General features: G+C 42.6%; 1 protein-coding gene and 1 non-coding gene across 2 annotated transcripts; both read right to left on the reverse strand.

Moving 5' to 3' along the window:
• Positions 1-247: 247 nt before the first annotated feature.
• Positions 248-16,074, reverse strand: rp1l1b (rp1 like 1b). The gene is made up of 5 exons (XM_058056688.1): positions 15,556-16,074; positions 13,868-13,945; positions 13,183-13,694; positions 10,477-10,642; positions 248-10,402 (listed from the first exon to the last, which is right to left on the reverse strand). Exons 3-5 carry the CDS (start codon positions 13,615-13,617, stop codon positions 762-764), a joined length of 10,242 nt encoding a protein of 3,413 aa, XP_057912671.1. The 5' UTR covers positions 13,618-13,694; positions 13,868-13,945; positions 15,556-16,074; the 3' UTR covers positions 248-761.
• Positions 16,075-17,614: 1,540 nt separating this feature from the next.
• Positions 17,615-17,697, reverse strand: trnal-cag (transfer RNA leucine (anticodon CAG)). The gene has a single exon. It is a non-coding gene; the product is annotated as a tRNA-Leu (tRNA).
• Positions 17,698-19,677: the final 1,980 nt, after the last annotated feature.

Genomic DNA, 19,677 nt, shown 5'->3' on the forward strand with positions numbered 1-19,677 from the left:
AAATTGTCCATAGGTATGAATGTGAGTGTGAATGGTTGTTTGTCTATATGTGCCCTGTGATTGACTGGCGACCAATCCAGGGTGTACCCCGCCTCTCGTCTGAAGACAGCTGGGATAGGCTCCAGCACCCCCTCTGCGACCCTCGTGAGGAAAAGCGGTAGAAAATGAATGAATAAATATTTAATAATATTCATTACAATTAATCAAAAACTGAATATTGTATAATAAATTATCAATAAATAAAGTATTTAAAGTGCATTAGCATTTTATTCCACAGACAAAAAAAGTGCAGTACATCCAGCTGAGGTAATACCCGCCCCAACACAATGAATCCAATGTTATCTTCTCTACTAACCTTCATATGCTAGTACTTCAAAATGACAATCATTCATGGCTTTTCCAGAAAAGATAACTAGAAAAATAAAGAGTATTATAATCGCAACAACAGAAACAAATAGGAAAAAACTACAATATTGTGTATGTGCAAATATGCACACAATGGCCACAATATTAGGTACGCTAATGGGATCCAATAGAAAAGCTGCATGATATGGAATGGGGTACTGTAGGTAATATTGTGGCCGCTACAGGAAGTTCCAGGTTGGAGTACTATTAAGCAGTACACAAGTGGATTATTCAAGTTTTCCTCCGAGTTTTCAAGTTGTATGAAAGAGCTGCCTCATCATGGAGGTGGTGGTTGGGATACGCGTATGTTATTCCGGTAGAAATACCTGGAATACCGCATCCGGTTCTTCTCTACGTTACTTGGTGTCTGACTTTAACGTTTCAGCGTCCGAGTCTTCTCCATCTGCGTAAACGCCTTCCTCAGACTCGGCGCTGGCTTTCAACAAAGTGTTATTTACCCCTAATGTAGTTTCCCCGACGACAGCTTTATCTGCTTCCTGATTGGCTGCTTCGTCAGGGATAAAGTCCTCACTTCTTTCCACCTCCTCCTCCTCCTCAGATTCAGCTTCATCTTCGCCGTCGGCCGACTCCCCCTGTTCTTCCTCTTTTTCAGAAACTTCAGAAGTGTCCCCGATGGTTTCATGGTCGTCTTCGTTATCGTCTTCCTGGGTTTTGGCTTCCTCGTTCCCTGCATCATCAGGACCATCGCCCTTGGTCACCTCAGGTTCCTCGGGCTCCTCCTCCGCCTCCTGTGTCACTCCACCTTGATCTGGGACATCCTCATCTTCAGCCATATTAGTTGCTCCATCCTCTTCTTCGTCACCAGTTGCTCCCAACTCCTCGTTTTCAGCAGGTTCTTCAGGTTCTGCTTCTGGATCTTCCTCGTCACATTCCTTTGTAATTGCTCCAGCATCTTCTTCACCGTCAATGGACCCCTCAGCCTCCTCTTCTTCTGGATGGTCATCAACATCCTGAGAAGAAGCAGCAGCCTGGTCTTCTTCTTGTCTTGCTTCTTGCTCATCAGTCTCCTCGTCATGGTTAGATGGTTCCTCATCATCTGGCTCATCTCCATCCTCCTCCACGCCTGTCTTTTGGCCATCTCCATCGTCACTTGTCAGGCAAGGTTCTTCTTCCTCATTTTCATTATCATGCTCTGTGGCCTCTTCAGCTCTGGTATCATCTGTTGCTCCTTCAGATGGCCCTTTCTCAGCGTCTTCATCCTCATTCTCAGGCATGCTTTCATCTTCACCTGCAGGAGCATCCGGATCGGAATCTGGATCTGCTTGTTCTGCCGCCGTTCCCTCGTCGGCTGGCTTTTCCTCAGTCACCTCATGGCCACTTTCATCAGCATCCTCTTCCTCCGCAGTGCCATCCATATTGTCATCTTCTACCTCATCTTCTGCTTCATTCTCATCTCCACTGGTGACAGGAGTCTCCTCATTACCAGGGACATCTTCATCTTTCTCGCATTCATCGTCGCTTGGGGCCGTCACCGCAGCCTCCTGTTCTGCATCTTCAGCTTCAACTGTTTCAGGAACCTCTTCACTCATCTTCTCATCTTCTTCGCCAACCTCATCAGTGGCCGCCACATCATTTTCATCTCCACTAGTGGCAGGAATTTCATCTTCTTCCTCTTTCTCAGATTCATCCACATTTGTGGCCTCCACCGTGTCATCTTCTGCTGTTTCAGGAACCTCTTCACACATCTCCTCATCTTCTGCAGCAACGTTATCATCAGCGGTAGCATCCTCATTCTCATCTCCACTAGTGACATGAGTCTCATTTTCTTCTTCTTTGTCAGCCTCTTGTGTTCCATCTTCAGCGGTTTCTGTAACCTCTTCGCTCAGCTTCTCATCTTCTGCAGCAACCTCATTATCGGTGGCGGCATCTTCATTCTCATCTCCATCATTGACAGAAGTCTCATTATCATCTTCTTCCTCTTTCTCAGATTCATTCTCATTTGTCGCTGTCATGGTGGTCTCTTCTGCAGGATCTTCTGGTGGTTCAGGAACCTCTTCACTCATCGTCTCATCTTCGGCAGCAACGGCATTATCAGTGTCAGCATCCTCGTTCTCATCTCCACTGGTGACAGGAGTGTCTTCTTCATCATCCTTTGTCATGGTGACCTCTGGTGCTGCATCTTCATTTTCAGCTGTTTCGGCTACCTCTTCGCTGTTCTTCTCATCTTCTGCAGGAACCTCATTCTCATCTCCATTATTTGCAGGAGTCTCATTATCTTCTTCTTTCTCAGATTCATCCTCATTTGTGTCTGTCTTGGTAGCCTCTTCTGCAGCATCTTCTGCAGTTTCGGAAACCTCATCCTTCATCTTTTCATCTTCTGCAGCAACCTCATTATCAGTGGTGGCATCCTCATTCTCATCTCCACTAGTGACAGGAGTCTCATTATCTTCTTCTTTCTCAGATTGATCCTCATTTGTGTCTGTCTTGGTGGCTTCTTCTGCTACATCTTCTACTGTTTCGGGAACCTCATCACTCATCTTCTCATCTTCCGCAGCAGCCTCATTATCTGTGGGGGCATCCTCATTCTCATCTCCATTATTAGCAAGAGTCTCATGATCTTCTTCCTCTTTCTCAGATTCACCATTTGCAGCTGTCACGGTAGCCTCTTCTGCTGTTTCTAGAACCTCATCACTCATCTTCTCATCTTCTGCAGCAGCCTCATTATCTGTGGCGGCATCCTCATTCTCATCTCCACTAGTGGCAGGAGTCTCATTATCTTCATTGGTAGCCGTCATGGTGGCCTCTTCTGCTCCATCTTCTGCTGTTTCGAGAACCTCTTCACTCATCTCCTCATCTTCTGCAGCAGCCTCATTATCCGTGGCGGCATCCTCATTCTCATCTCCACTAGTGGCAGGAGTCTCATTATCTTCTTCTTTCTCAGATTTATCTTCATTTGTAGCCATCATGGTGGCCTCTTCTGCTACATCTTCTGCTGTTTCAAGAACCTCTTCACTCATCTCTTCATCTTCTGCAGCATGAGTGGCGGCATCCTCATTCTCATCTCCATTATTGTCAGGAGTCTCATTATCTTCTTCCTCTTTCTCAGATTCATCATTTGTCATGGTGGCATCTTCTGCTGTTTCGGGAACCTCGTCATTCATCTCCTCATCTTCGTCAGGGGCTCCATCTTCATTCTCATCTCCACTTGTGGCAGGAATTTGTTCTTCAGCACTGACTTTCTCAGATTCATCATCATCTTGTGCTGCATCTTCAGCTTCAGCTGCTTCGGTGACTTCCTCATTGATCTCATCTTCTGCAGCAACCTCATTGTCATCCTCCCCATCATTCTCATCTCCACTGATGGCAGAAGTCTCTTCTTCACCACTGACTCCTCGTTCTTCATCTTCATCATCAGCAGCAACCTCTTCACTCATCTTCTCATCTTCTCCAGCAACCTCATCAGTGGCTGAGTCATCGTTGTCTCCTCCATCGGTAGCAGCAGCTTCTTCTTCCTCTGATTGGTGTTCACTGGTGGCTGTGATGGCATCTTCTGGTGCTGCGTCTTCAGCTTCAGCTGTTTCAGGAATCTCTTCATTGATCATCTCCTCTTCTGCAGTAACCTCATCGGCAGCGTTGGTGTCATCAAGCTCAGTGGGTGCCTCATCGTTCTCATCTCCACTGGCAGCAGAAGTCGCTTCCTCGCCACAGGCTGACCTTTCTTCATCTATCATCACTTCTTCTGCTGCAGTTGTTTCCTCAAACTCTTTGCTCATCATCTCATCTTCTGAAGCAACTTCATTCTCATCTTCATTCTCATCTCCACGAGTACCAGGACACTCCTCTTCACCACTGATGGATTCTTGTGCTGCATCTTCATCTTCAGCCGTGATGGTTTCCTCCGCATTTATCATCTCATCTTCTGCAGCGTCCTGTTCCTCAGTGGCTGCATCATCACTCTCAGCATTGTCATCATTCTCTTCTCCGCTGGTAGCTGGAGTTTGCTCCTCACCGTCAACTCCCACTTCTCCATCTTCTTCACATTCATGTTCACTTGTGGGTGCATTCTCATCTTCTCCCATGAGGGCTTCGGCATCCTCTTCACTCATTTTCTCATCTTCTGCAGCTTCTTCATCCACAGTGGCTGCTTCCTTGGTCGTCTCTTTTTCTGCAGAAACCTCATCATCAGTTTCCACAACCTCACTGGTGTCCTTCACAGTGGACGCATCCACATTCACATCTCCGCTGGTGGCTGGTATCTCCTCTTCACCATCTCCTGACGCTTCTTCTTCTCTCTCAGCTGAACCCTCCTCTTCAACAGCTTCCTCAGCCGTCATCTCGTTTTCCACAGAAACCTCATCATCAGTGTTTTCATGTTCATTGGAGATCTTCATGTTGGTGGCATCATCCGTCTCTGGTCCAATATCTTCAAATGGAGCTTCTGTTTGGTCTTCACTTGGCTTGGCTTCTTCTTCAGGAACATCTCCACCTGTGACCCCATCTTCGGTTTCTTTGGTCACATCATCTTGGTCTATGGCGTGGTCCAGAATCTGTCCAACAAGTGTTGCTGCTGCTTTAGCGTCCATGTTGGCGAGACATCCACCTGTAGGATCTTCGTTTCTCATGTGAAGGTTTCTCTTTAGGTCAGCGCATGATTGGCATGGACAGCTTTCATCCTCGGTTTCTCCACGCTGGTCACTGTAAACTGTACTTGTTGCTGAGTCATCGCTTTTTCCCAACTGCGATTCGTACGACTCTTTGGCTTTGATCTTAAGCCTTCGTCTCCTCTCGTCCGTTTGAGTCGTTGAAGGTCTGGACTTTGCTTCTTTCGGTGGCCTTGGTAGACCTGCTCGTTCTTTGATCTTGCACAGTTCCTTATGAATGCTGGTTTGGATGCGTGTTTGAACTTCTGCTATCATCCTGTTCAGGTGCTCGTCATCGTCTAGGTTCCATTGATCTTTCAACTCTCGCATGGCGTTGATGTGATGAGTCATGAACTGCTTCTCTATTTTGGTTAGTAAACTCAGAACCCAAACAGGATCTGAGTCTCGGCAAATGTGTTTCATGGACTGTAGTGGACTCTCAGACATGGAGTCTGTTTCAAGTCGCTCACCATTACCTGAGGATGGTGGGCTTTCGGAAAGTTCTCTTGGACTATCATTAATGGTCTCATTTGTGGATGGGTCTCCCTTTTGGGTTCCCTCAGGTCCACCTGGTTCTTCATGTTGGTGGTCTTCTTGTGCTTTGGTAAAAATATCTGCGAGGGTTTGTGCACCAGTACCGTTTGCACTGTCGCTGCTTTTTCCAGAACCTGTGGAGCCACTATTGACATCCACGCCAGAAGAAGACGTGTGAATGAATTCCTCGTCAGAGTGGCGGTCCTTTTCCGACACGGGTTCATTGTCAGAAAAGTCGCATATCCAAAGGGATTGGAGAATCTCCATCAGTGTTTTATATCGTTGACATTTTTCATCTGGGTTCTTCGGATCGTGGTCTAGCAACTGCAACTTCACAAGACACTCTAAGAAACCTCGAGCTGAAGTGCTTAATTTGCGTCCATACGCAGGAGAAACCTCTGGTAGACTACTGCATCTGTCCAGCTTTGGATTGAGAAGCACTCTCATCACCTGCACGGAAGAGTAACATATCTTGGAGTCAGTATCTCCAACATCTGCATTTGGTTCCTCTGTAGCTTTCTGGCAATCATCTCCAGAAACATCTTGCACATCGTTTGGTTCGTTTACATTCTCAACGGCGGAGTCTTCGTTGGTTTCGTCAACGGCGGTGCCGCTTTTGAGCCTGTCACAGTTAAACTCCTCCACGTCGCAGAGTTCGCTGTCGGCCGGTATGGTTTTAAGCCATTCGTTTACGACCTCAGTCGGGGAAGCGTTTGGTAGGTTTGATGGAACTATCGCAGCATCGTCAGCGTCCGTCTTCTCCAGGTCGCTATTGTTGTCAATTATAGCATCCTCAGGATCTGTAGGTCCATTTAGTTCCTTCTCCGAGCTCACATCTCCATTAATAGGCTGCTTGTCATTATCGGTTTTCTTGGATTTGACAGATTTGACCGAAACCGACTTTTGTTCTTTCCGACTTTTTCTTTCCAGAGCATCCGATGTTGCTGATACTTTGGACTTGGATGACATGGCTGTAGGCGTTCTTTCTTCCGATTCCTCAGCTTCCACGGCGAGAACCTCTGACTTCTTGGATTTTACAGATGTATTTGACAACGCACTTCGGGTTCTTTTCTCAGTCTGTTCGCTGGCGGCTACTCCAGACTTTCTGGTTCTTGAAGACAAATTTGATTTGATGGACAAAATGCTTGGAGTCCCGCTGATTACATCAACGTCCTCCGCGGGTATTTCAGCTGCATTTCCTGATATGTTTGACGTCCTTGATTTTAAAGATACATCTGATTTAACGGTCATTGCACTTGGGGTTCTTAATTCCTCACAATCTTCTTCTCCTTGTTCATTTTCAGGCTGTGCGGAATATTTCGATTCTCCAGACACAACAGACTTGATTTCAGTTTCGTCAATATTAGCAACATCTACAGCAGCTTTTGACTTCTTTGATGCTGCAGAGGAACCTGACTTTCTGGATTTGGTTGATTTGCCAGAGAAACTACTTGGTGTTCTCTCCGTATTGTCTTCATGTTGTACATGTAAGGATTTTGCTGATATGTCCGATTGTTGTGATTTAGCACGATGTTCTTCCTCACATGTCGCTCTTGATGAGCCAGATTTGTTTGTCCTGGTTGATTTGGCGGATGCTTTACTTGCTGATCTTATTTCTGATACGTCGTCATGATCCATACAGAGACCTGAAGACTTTGACTTTGCAGAACTTGCTGATAAGGAGCTGGGAGCTCTTTGCATGGTCACCTCTTCAACGACACAAGATGTTTGTGAATGGACTGATTCTTCAACTTCAGTTTGGTTCTCATCCTCGTTATTATCGACAGGTTCAGGACCTTCTTCATCTTTGGACTGCCTCGAGCTTCCTCGTGCTTCACTCTCCATTTCAGCAATTTCAACGCTGTGTTCGCTGGTCAGCTCAGAAACATCCCGAGATGCTCCCGATAATCCCGAGATTGTCCTTGCAGATTTGATGGACAAGTTGCTCAAAGTTCTTTCTACTGGTTCATGACAAGAAGAATTTTCATCAGCTGAGATTTTAGATTTCTTGGACTTTGAGGATTTGGTAGACACTTTACTCTCCGCTCTACTTGAGACTTCTGCAGATAGAACATCTGACACGTTGGATACTACCGACGTCTCAGAAGCACGTGACTTAAGCCTGCATTGTTCAGACGGAGCTTCAGTCGAACGTTTGGATCTACTTCCTGAAACACTCGATAAAACTGATAGTGAACTCATTGATCTGCTCTCAGATTGTTCTTCTTGGGGAGAACCCATACCGTGATCAGATGGACCGTCCTTTATGGACTTAGATGTTACAGAAATGTTTGATTTTGTAGATCTTTCTGATCTAGTTGACCTTCTGCTTGGTACCCTGTCTTGGTGATTACATGGATCAGCTGAAGCAGTGGATACTTTGGATTTTGTCGATTTTACAGAAAGAGAAGACTTAGCAGATTTAGGTGACATCGTACTGTGTGATCGCTCATCACATTCCTCTTCCACATCTTTGGAACAAATTCCAGAAACATCGGAGTTTCTAGAAATGTGCGATTTTGCCGATTTTGCAGACAAAGCACTTGGTGTTCTCTCTGCAGAAACGTGGGACTGGATCGATTTAGCTGACATGCAGCTTAAGGCCCGTTCTTCTGTTTCTTCAACGGAACACTGAGACCTTTCCTCCACTGGAACGTCAGCAGAACATTTGGACTTACTTGATCTTGTGGATTTGTTGGATCGGGCTGACATGGCGCTTGTTGCTCTACTTTTTGTATTCTCATCAATTGTTATTTCTTCCTGGACATCAACATTATCTTCTAAAGGAACTTCAGAAACATTTGAATGTGAAGAAACATCCTCAGGTTTGGAGATGTTAGATCTAGCAGATCGTGTTGATTTTCCCGACTTTGCCGATCGCTCTGACTTTACCGACATCACACTTGGTTCTCGTCGATCCTCGTTTGACCTCGAACAAACGCTTGAGTTGGTTGACATGCCGCTTGGTGACCTCTGGCTTGCTTCTTCATTGTCGTGTTCTTCAGGGTTATCTTCAGAATCTTTGGACTTTACAGATACCTGTACTGCTGATGATTCTGACTCGGCAGTTTTTTCTGACATGGCACTGTGGGATCTCGCTTCAGATTCGCCGTGGTTGCCTGATTTCGGCCTCTGTGTGTCCTCATCCTGGGAATTTGAGATGTCGTCTTGGACTTCCGAATTGCTCACTTTGGCTGATGTGTTGCTTGATGCTTCTTCTTCAGTTAGCACTCCATCACTTTTACAATCTTCATCTGGAGCTTCCGATGACTTAGATTGGGGAGATCTTGCAGAAACGACTGAATTTGTGCTTTGTGGTCTATCTTCAACTGCTTCTGTAGTAGATCCATCAGCGTCAACTTCTGGGGTTTTCGATTTCCTTGAACCTGCTTCTGATGTAGCAGATACTACCGACCTGGTACTTGGAGGTCTTTCCTCGGTTTTCTCCTCAATGCAGTCATCGGTATTCAACGCTGCATCTTCGTCTTGCACTTCCTCTTCAACTTCCAAGGTTTTAGACTTCCCAGATGTTGCTGACTGGACACTCGGTGCTCTGTCTTGATCTTCTTCAGCCTTCGTAGATTCGAGTTCCTCAACATTGACTTCTGATTTCTCTTCTAGATCATGTTCAGGTGTTTTGGACTTTGTAGAAGATTTCATTGACATTTGGCTTTGTGGTCGCTGTCCATTCTCACTTTCCTCGGCCTGGTCTTGGTCTTGGACTTGTTCTTTGGCAGATTCTTCTTCAGCTGCATCCACATCAGCAGACGACAAGGAAGTTGTTGGTCTTTCTCCATCGGCTTCCTTCTCTGATTGACATTTTTCAATTGTCACCTCAGATGTTTGACTTGATGGTCTTTCTTCACACTCTAAGACTTCTGGTTTGCACTTTGTTGAGGCATTTGAACGAACGGACATGGCACTTTTGGATCGTTCCTCCTCCACACCCTCGGGTTCTGTTGTTTTTGTTTCTTCTGAGTTTGATTGGACAGACGTAACTGCAAGTGCTTCCTCGGAATTTACATCGGATGCTCCACAGTGACACGCATGCAGCTTTTTGGACTTCTTGGTGGAGTTCTGAGAGTGAGAAGATTCCGGTGATGATAGCCTCAAAGTGTCATCTCCCGTGACCTCCTCAGGTTTTCCACTCTGTGAGGGTGGTCTTGAAGCACTTGTAGATGCAGGTTCTTCTTCTTGCTCAGCTTCACAGTTGTCCATAGCGTCCACGTATGATTCACTGCGGATGGTGCAGTACTCCACCGTTTCAGACGCTTCAACGTGCTCCACCACTTCCTCTATGTGCTCCTCACTCGATCTGGCCACAGATTGGAGATTTTCAACCGTGGTCTTTCTGGAAACCACTTTGTGCGAGGACGCGCTTGAGCTTGATGTGTGAATGCCGCGACTTTCTCCCTGAGAAGCTTCGGCCGTGTTTGTCCAGATGTTGTACTCTCTCTTTTGACTGCAGCACTGAGGACAACGAGAACTGTGTCTTTGGTGGCGCCTCGTCACGTACGCGTCACCCGTTTCGGAAACATTCTCAGAACCCGAACAGCTTCTCCCGACAGCTTGCTCCTGAAGGTGCTCGCTGGTTCTATTGGAGCTTTTTCTGACTTCTGTCGACCACAATAAGGTTTCTTCATCGAGCCGAAAGCGCACTTTCATCTTCATGGATAAGCTGCCATCTTTGTTGACACAGACTAGTTTCTCTACATCATCGTCAATTAATTTCTCAGCGGTGGCTGGACAGGAGCCAACGTCTTCTGCCGATTCTGTTCCATCTGGAAGCGACTTCTCAGAAGACACCGAATGCCTCGTGGATCGGTTGGTAGATCCTTTGGGTTTCGGTTGAACTGTGTGTCCTTGAATGACAGAAGAAACAGAAGAAAATTCAATCCATTTGAATCCAAACACTTTGTCAAATAATTCCCCATACCGTCATCGCTGTCTGCGCAGCCGGCGGATCGCGCTTTTGGGCTCAGAGTTGGCAATTTTTCTTCGGCTGCTTTTCGAAATCTCTCCACAACAGAGGGGTGGGATGGATCCCGACCCACGCAGACCAGAACACCGGGACAGTGCATGACACTTTGAACATTTTCAACCTGAAACAGAACAAATAGTTGGAACCATGTTGCTTTGAGAGGTTTTTGCTATGGACTGGACGGTGACTGGGGACTGGTTGGCATAGGAGAAAAGCCTGAACTGCAGGGGTCCTCATTAGATTAGATTAGATTAGATTAGATTAGATTAGATTAGATTAGATTAGATTAGATTAGATTAGATTAGATTAGATTAGATTAGATTCAACTTTATTGTTATTGCTCATGTCACTGGTACAGGGCAACAAAATGCAGTTAGCATCCAACCAGAAGTGCAATTTTATAAGTACCTTAGTAGTAAGTAAATGTAGAAAAAAAATGGACAGATCTATGTAAAAAAAAACTGTAACAGGCTATGACTATAATAAATGACTATAATATGGCTATTGTAGATTATACAGATTATAAACAGTATGGATATGACAATATATAATAACAGTAATATGTACAGTATTGCAATGAAGAAAGTCCTAGTTTTTGACACCCTTGCCTGTTTAAAAAAAAAATCCTGCTTTCTCTCCTTGTGCCACGGTGTGCTAACTAAAAAGGTCTTAATCCAGGATGATCCTCAAGGGACTCCAACAGATGACGGTGCAGTCCCGCATTGGAAGACTGCCAGCAAAGCTTACTCGGGGACACGTTTAAGTGTGACAACGTCATATTAAACACGTCACGCTGATTAACCATCGTCATCACAAGTGAATTAAAATATAATCCCTCTGTTTAACAGATGATTAACCAGATCGGCTGGGTCCAGTGGGGCAGTGGGACGAGTGTGCGCTGACCTCTTTTTTTTTCTATCCGAACCACTTGGAGCAACTCATGGGCTCTGACGAGGCAGACTTTTTCCTTCTATAGTTCAAGTCTAATATTGTGACCAGAGATTGTATTAATGCTGCACGGCTTCTTTCAAAAGTGCTGTTCATGAGCAACATGTTTTTGATGGCAAAGCACTTTTGAGCTGGAAATCCACTCTCAGGCAGCGTAGATGAATAGCTTCCATGCACAGTCACACCAAGGTAGAGTGAAGGTAATTAATTGCCTTTCTGGTATATACTGTACATAGAGAGTAAAAAAGCCGGGGAGTCTTAAACGTGGCCCGTTTCTCCCTTCGTGGAAATAACAGTGATTTCATGAAGATGAATGGCGCTCGGAGGAAAATGGGAAGGCGATTTGCGAGGACTCTTCAGTGGCGCTGTAATTGTATATGTGCATATATTTGATATGTTGGATAGTATATAAATAAACAGTTGTCCCTTGTTTTTTCATACAGTATTTCAAGCATAGAAACCCATGAAAATATGAAAATATGAGCTGGAAACCTCATATTACAAATATACAACATAAGGTGGCCAGAAATATTTCAATATTGAACAAATCAAAATTTGTTCTCAATCAGAAATCACTTCACACTCTTTATTGCTCTCTGGTTCAACCATATATTACTTATTGTGTGGAAAATATGGGGTAATAACTATAAAAGCAATCTTCACTCGCTAAATGTACTGCAAAAAAGGTCAGTAAGGATAATTCATCATGCCGCCTAATTCCTTATTTCAAAAATCTCAAATACTTAAACTTGCTGATATAGTTAATTTCCAAACAGCTAAAATAATGCATAAGGCTAAAAATAACCAATTACCTAAAAATGTCATCTAATACTTCTCTACAAGAGAGGAGAAATATGATCTTAGGGAAGTAAATTTGAAACACTTCTATGCTAGGACTACGTTAAAAAGCCATAGCATTTCAGTATGTGGAATCAAACTATGGAATAGATTGAGTAAGACCCTCAAACAATGCACAACGATGAGCCAATTCAAGAAACAATACAAGCAGTTGTGATTATGTCATTGTATGGTCATATCACCTCGTACTTCGGTATGTGACAAAACATTTAAAAAATAAAAAATTAACCCCCCCACCCCCCAAAAAAAACCTTAAACTATATTAGGAAAGCAGGAAGTGAACAAATGTAACAGTTACTGATTGTAAAAGTACCAGATGGAGGGGTAGGATTTAATAACCTTTGCTTCTTCCTACTCCTTTTGGACATGTGGAACTGTGAACTGATTATGTGATGCATTCAATTGTAATCTGATGCATGTTCAAATGAAATTAAACCATTACCATTACCATCTTCTAAGATACAGTTTCAACATTATTATAGACCTCCAAACTAACAATAACTCTAGTTTTTCATTATAGCTAATACATCTTGTAGCATATTATGACTTTTAGGACCAATAAATGACATTCTTAGCCGATAAAGTTTAATTTAACTAATAAAATGACTTTTTAGGCAGATAATGATACTTTTACCGTGTGAATCAATAGTGTTTCAATGCTGCATCCCCCCGCTGTACACCAACATGGCCACTAGAGGCCTCTGTTTCCCGCTGCTCTGTATTTCAGCATTGAAATCATAAGTACTGCAAAGGTCAAGGAGCATAAAGGCTAATATTGATGAATGAATGCCCCATGTGACAATAACTATGGATACTTTTACACTGTGCAGGTGTGCCTAAATGCCGTGAGCTCACCTTGTGCCCGTCCAGAGTGTACACCTTCCTGACGTGGTACTGCATGAGCTCTGAGAGTTCCTCTAAGAAAAGTCCAAAGCTGCGCAGCCCCTTGCGATGTAAGACGATTGTCTTCCTTACCGAGGGGTCGCTGTTTTTCACCAGAATCACCCTCTTAGCGTGCCGCTGAGGCGCCACAGGGCACTCCTCGGGCCTACTGGGCCTCCAGCGAACATACTGGTGAGGATGATGATGGCTGTGATGGTGGTCGTAGTGACAAAGAGAGGACAGCGACTGTAGCGCCTCCATGGTGCGGGCGTGTCTGTACTCTGAGCACAGGCAGCATTCGGCCGCCACGGGGTCATGATGGGAGATGCGGGGCAGCCTGCAGGCGGGGTGTTTTTGGGAGGCGTCCCCAGAGACGGCGCTGAAGCACTGGAAGCTGTGGGAGGACATGGCCGACCGACGCTTGTCCTTTAGTTTAGACGCCAAGCGGGAAGCCTAGCGGAGCCCCGCCTTCCAATCATGTCAACCTGGACGAAAAACCAGATCAAACGATATGACAGTTTTATCTTAGCTCCTCCGCATTTGGAATGTTACATATTCCCATGTCAGAGATTAAAGTGTAAAAGAAGACAGGGATAACGAGGAGGCAAAGCAAATCCTCACAGTTACTTTCAATAACGAGCTTAAAAGTGGACCTTACCTCGTCGCTGGCACTGCCGAGGAGAATCCATCGGGAGAACCTCCGTCAGGGATTAGCGCTGCTAAAAGGCGTAAATATCTGCAAATAAAGTCATTCTCGTTGAGACAAAGCTGGGAGGTAAAAGAGGCTTCATTGTTGCTGGGTAGAAAAGGGGAGTTGGTAAAATAGGCCAAGCTTGACTGACAATTATAAAGAAATATTTTGGCTCTTCTCCTTCTTTTTGTATTAGCGTCTTTAAGGCGAGCACAGCATTGCTTAAAATACTCCTGCATTTCTTATTGTCTCTTCACTCAAGCATGTTGTTTATGTTATGGCAACTGTTACGTGCTTTTAAACAACAAAATAAGCATTTACTGACTTGAACGCATCACAGATTGGTTGGTTTTGACAAGAAAACGTGTTGTAGACTCTTAAAGTTGATTCAAATCAACAATCATTGACATGCTAAGCTAAAGAATGCTAACTGAGTTAGTCTGTCTTCCTTTTTCTTACAAACACATAATGATGCTAGTGCTAACACAACCTAAAAGGCGTCCTGGCTGGTCCACCTGTGATATCATAAGACGTATTTATTATCGCCGCGGAAACAACTAAAGATGTTACTCTACTTTTTATAATACCCTGCCATGAGATGAGTTTTAGATTGTTCTTTTAAACTAGTTCTTACGTATTGTTGCTTTAATGCCGGGAAATGAAAGGATGCAACTTTGCCACTTTGGGTTTTTTTGTAAAGCAACCACATGTAAATATGATAAGAAGACAAAAGAGACTTTGTGATATGAGTGAAAAAGCTTATTATTGGTATCAACTTCATTCCTCAACTTCGCCCCCCCAAATGTTATAAATCTTAAATAATCTTCAGAAATTTTAAATTCTTAATATTATAACTTTATTAACATAAACTTTTTCCCCAAACAATTTTTAACGACTTTAAAGACTTATTTTTTCTTGAATATTTCAACTTCATGCTGACAAAATTATGTTATTTTTAGTCATAATTTTACAAATGTACGTATTCTATTAAAAATCACAGTTTTTTTATCGTCAGTATACAGGTTTTTCCATTAATATTTTAACATACGGTTGTTTTGCCCCCAACTTTCTTATTGTAAATTTAGACTTAATTTTTATATTATATTCTCTTAAAAATCAGAGTTTATTTATCATCAGTATACAGGTTTTTCCATTAATATTTTAACGTACGGTTGTTTTGCCCCCAACTTAGACTTTATTTTTATATTTTCTATATATTCTAAATTTATTTCAATATTTTAACTTTATTCGTGTTATTCTTTATTAACCTCAAAATCCAAAAAGTCCGACTTTATTTAGTTTGGTTTGTTTCTCATAATATTCCGACCAAAAATGACGTTATTGTTCTCATAATATTGCAACTGCTGATTTTCTCATTTTTTCTGTTGATTATTTTTTTTGTACATTATTTTTTGTTAAATTTTCGTTTTAGAATATGCCCCACACTCATGCCACAGTTTGGACACCATTGCTTTAACGCTTAGCATGTCTACCATGACAGAATACTGACTTCATTGTTTCTACTATTAACGTATATTGCAACCTCGTACGTAGCTTTGGATTATTTGATAAATAAAATCCAGGAAGTCAAATAGCAATGATGACATCATAGCATGGAAGCAAACAGTACAGTGCAGTAAAGTGCATATACTTACTAGATCCATCCACCTCCATAATCCAAATACAAATCCCAGGAATAAAACTCCACAAAGGAGCCTCCAAACCTTTAGCCAGCGGAGAGGCGAGTTTGCGCTCCTCCAGTCCAGGGTGGTCCAGTAGCGGGCCCTGCAGCTAATCACATGCATGAGGACGCCAAGGATAGACTGAAAAGCCCGGCTAATCACTGGCAGATTGGACAGAAATCTTCTGGACACATGACTTGGACGCCAAGACTGCACAAAGCCAGTTGGAGACGCTTTTAGCGTGCAGCTAAAGGATTAAGTGTTAAAAATATGTTAGGTCTATTTTCACCGGCCCTGCAACCCCCTGAGTCATCATGACACGGCTGCTGAGTTTTTGCTGTGTCATCCTCCATGTTAAGGATTCAATTTTGGCACTGAATACGCACCAACGTTATCTTAGACTCTTCCTTGGTGAGGGTTTTGGTTAGGGTTTGGCACTTCCTGGTTCATTCAATCTGTCGTTTACATTCTAGTGTGGAGGAGCAGTAACATGACGATTTTTAATTCAGATCTGAATTAAAACTGTAGTCCTTGCGAAATCCCGGCAACAGCGATGACAACACCACCTCTGTGGCGTGGCTGTATCACGCCTGGCGGAGGTAACAACACGCATACGGAACGTGGACACACGTCTTTGCGGCTTAGCTCTCTTCAACCCTGGCTGCTGTTCAACGATCACAAGTCGTTAGCGTCCAACCTGCTGAGTGACAAAGTTGCTCCCAGCTTTGCACCTTGATGAGTGGAAGTGACTCTTAAAAACAACATCATTTCAACTATGTAAATAACAAAAAGTGCCATTTTAACTTGTCTCAAGATTACGTTATTATATTACATTCATGACGTGGAGGCTGCACGGTGGTAGAGTGGTTAGCGTGCAGATCTCACAGCTAGGAGACCAGAGTTCAATCCAACCCTTGGCCATCTCGTTTGGAGTTTGCATGTTGTCCAAATTGTCCATAGGTATGAATGTGAGTATGAATGGTTGTTTGTCTATATGTGCCCTGTGATTGGTTGGCCACCAGTCCAGGGTGTACCCCGCCTCTCGCCCGAAGACAGCTGGGATAGGCTCCAGCACCCCTGCGACCGTCGTGAGGAAAAAGCGGTAGAAAATTAATGAATGAATGAACTTGTCTCAAGATTACATTATTATATTACATTTATGAAGTGGAGGCTGCACGGTGGTCGAGTGGTTAGCACGTGCAGATGTAGCAGCTAGGCCATCTCTGTGTGAAGTTTGGAGTTTGCATGTTATCCAAATTGTCCATAGGTATGAATGTGAGTGTGAATGGTTGTTTGTCTATATGTGCCCTGTGATTGGCTGGCCACCAGTCCAGGGTGTACCCTGCCTCTCGCCTGAAGACAGCTGGGATAGGCTCCAGCACCCCCACGACCCTCGTGAAGATAAGCGATAGAAAATGAATGAATGAATTTATTACATGGAATAAACACATGTGTGTTGTATACAGGATTTTTATATATCAATTCCATAAATCCCATACCAATATCAACTGATTGCATTTTTATGTTGATATCCGATAATTATCGGACATCCCTAGTTATAATGTTATGGAAATAAAGTCAAAATACTTTACAAAAGTCACAATACATTTTTTGAGGGATAAACATAGTATTACAATACAATATTTACTTATTACTTATATTTATATTAACTTATTTGTTATTGAATGTATAATTACTGGGTAATTATGAGGCTGCAGTGTAGTATGACATCCAAATGCTTGCCTGAAATATGACAAGAGGAGTTTTGTATTCCATATTTCAGAACCTGCAGCGCTTAATCCCACAGTAATGAGATTGGCACTGCATCATCTGATGAAATCAGTCCAAATCTGGTGAATGGAGGTTAGCCAAGCAGATCGTTCTTTTACTTTCTCACTTTCATGCCAGTATAAGAGTTTTTTGTACATGAAAAGTAAGTACTGTACAACCATTTTAGTGATTGGTGATATAGTTTTTGCTGTGCATTCTCTTTTCTAATAATGGAATACAAATGAGCGGGAAAAAATGTTGATGTCAGAAGTGGGATTCGAACCCACGCCTACAGAGTAGACTACGACCTGAACGTAGCGCCTTAGACCGCTCGGCCATCCTGACACGTGTGAAGGACGCTCATATTTTTTCCATATGACTGCACAGTGTACGACGAACGTTCTGCGTTTAATATTATAATATTGACCAATAATAATAATTACAATAGCACTTGTTTATACAACTTTTAAGGAATTATAGTAGCAACAATAAGCGTGTGGAACCCACGAACTCACACCACATGTAGTTTTACCTATTCATGAGAAGGCGGAAGTGTTTCCATTCGTCGTCGCTACATCGCCGCAGATGATTGGCCAACTGGTTTTAGTAAACCAATGGGATTGCTCGTAACAGCAACGGTGGTACGCTGATTGTTTAATGAAAGGGTCTTCCTTTTAATACATGTGATTGAATTGGTAATAGTTTTGTTGATTCTGTGAATGGGTGAATTTTAGGATATTCTAAGCACAGTGGATATTTAAGAAGTATTTTTGGATGATACTTCAACATGGTCAAGAGATGAACAAAACCGTAGGGCTGGGAGATTTTTTAGTCCTTACACGAACAGCACTAAATAGTAAATAGCTTAATGGAGAAAAGTTACCACTATTCAGAATGTTTTTGAATGGTTTGATGGTCTCATCATACAAAACATATAGTATATACATGTATGATGTATATAAGTGACTGTATTTGCAGTTGTTTCTTATCAGAGCGGTCAGCCATATCTGCCCTTAAGTGCTCGGCCATCTGCAATAAACACACGGCTACACGCCTCATATCCTGTTTTCAGCCCGTCAACACGCCACTTTAGCCGCAACGTCTCAACTCTGGGGACGAGCCCATGAGTCACTTCCATGCGTTTCTTTCTTTTTTTTTGATGTGCTAGTCTTTAAGGAAATGGGCCTCAAACGTTCCAACAGGAAGGGATTCCTTCAAGCTAACAACACGGCAAATATTAGCCCCATAATGGCATGGAAATGATGCCGCTTGACCCAGTGCCAAGGTCAGCCTGGAGCAGGCCCGTAACCAGAAGCTTTTCAAGTAGAAAGAGATGAGAACATCAAGGCAGCGGACATGTTGTGTGTCATCGCTGACGTACTTCACACACAAGAAGAGACGCCTCTTGTTGTGGTTCCTGTAGGGAACAACATGATCCCACCAAGTAAACATCCACCTACTATGTATATATGTACCTATGTATGTATGTATGTATGTATGTATGTATGTATGTATGTATGTATGTATGTATGTATGTATGTATGTATGTATGTATGTATGTATGTATGTATGTATGTATGTATGTATGTATGTATGTATGTATGTATGTATGTATGTATGTATGTATGTATGTATGTATGTATGTATGTATGTATGTATGTATGTATGTATGTATGTATGTATGTATGTATGTATGTATGTATGTATGTATGTATGTATGTATGTATGTATGTATGTATGTATGTATGTATGTATGTATGTATGTATGTATGTATGTATGTATGTATGTATGTATGTATGTATGTATGTATGTATGTATGTATGTATGTATGTATGTATGTATGTATGTATGTATGTATGTATGTATGTATGTATGTATGTATGTATGTATGTATGTATGTATGTATGTATGTATGTATGTATGTATGTATGTATGTATGTATGTATGTATGTATGTATGTATGTATGTATGTATGTATGTATGTATGTATGTATGTATGTATGTATGTATGTATGTATGTATGTATGTATGTATGTATGTATGTATGTATGTATGTATGTATGTATGTATGTATGTATGTATGTATGTATGTATGTATGTATGTATGTATGTATGTATGTATGTATGTATGTATGTATGTATGTATGTATGTATGTATGTATGTATGTATGTATGTATGTATGTATGTATGTATGTATGTATGTATGTATGTATGTATGTATGTATGTATGTATGTATGTATGTATGTATGTATGTATGTATGTATGTATGTATGTATGTATGTATGTATGTATGTATGTATGTATGTATGTATGTATGTATGT

This window comes from Doryrhamphus excisus, chromosome 19 (genome assembly GCF_030265055.1).
Source record: "Doryrhamphus excisus isolate RoL2022-K1 chromosome 19, RoL_Dexc_1.0, whole genome shotgun sequence".
Classification (NCBI taxonomy): domain Eukaryota; kingdom Metazoa; phylum Chordata; class Actinopteri; order Syngnathiformes; family Syngnathidae; genus Doryrhamphus; species Doryrhamphus excisus.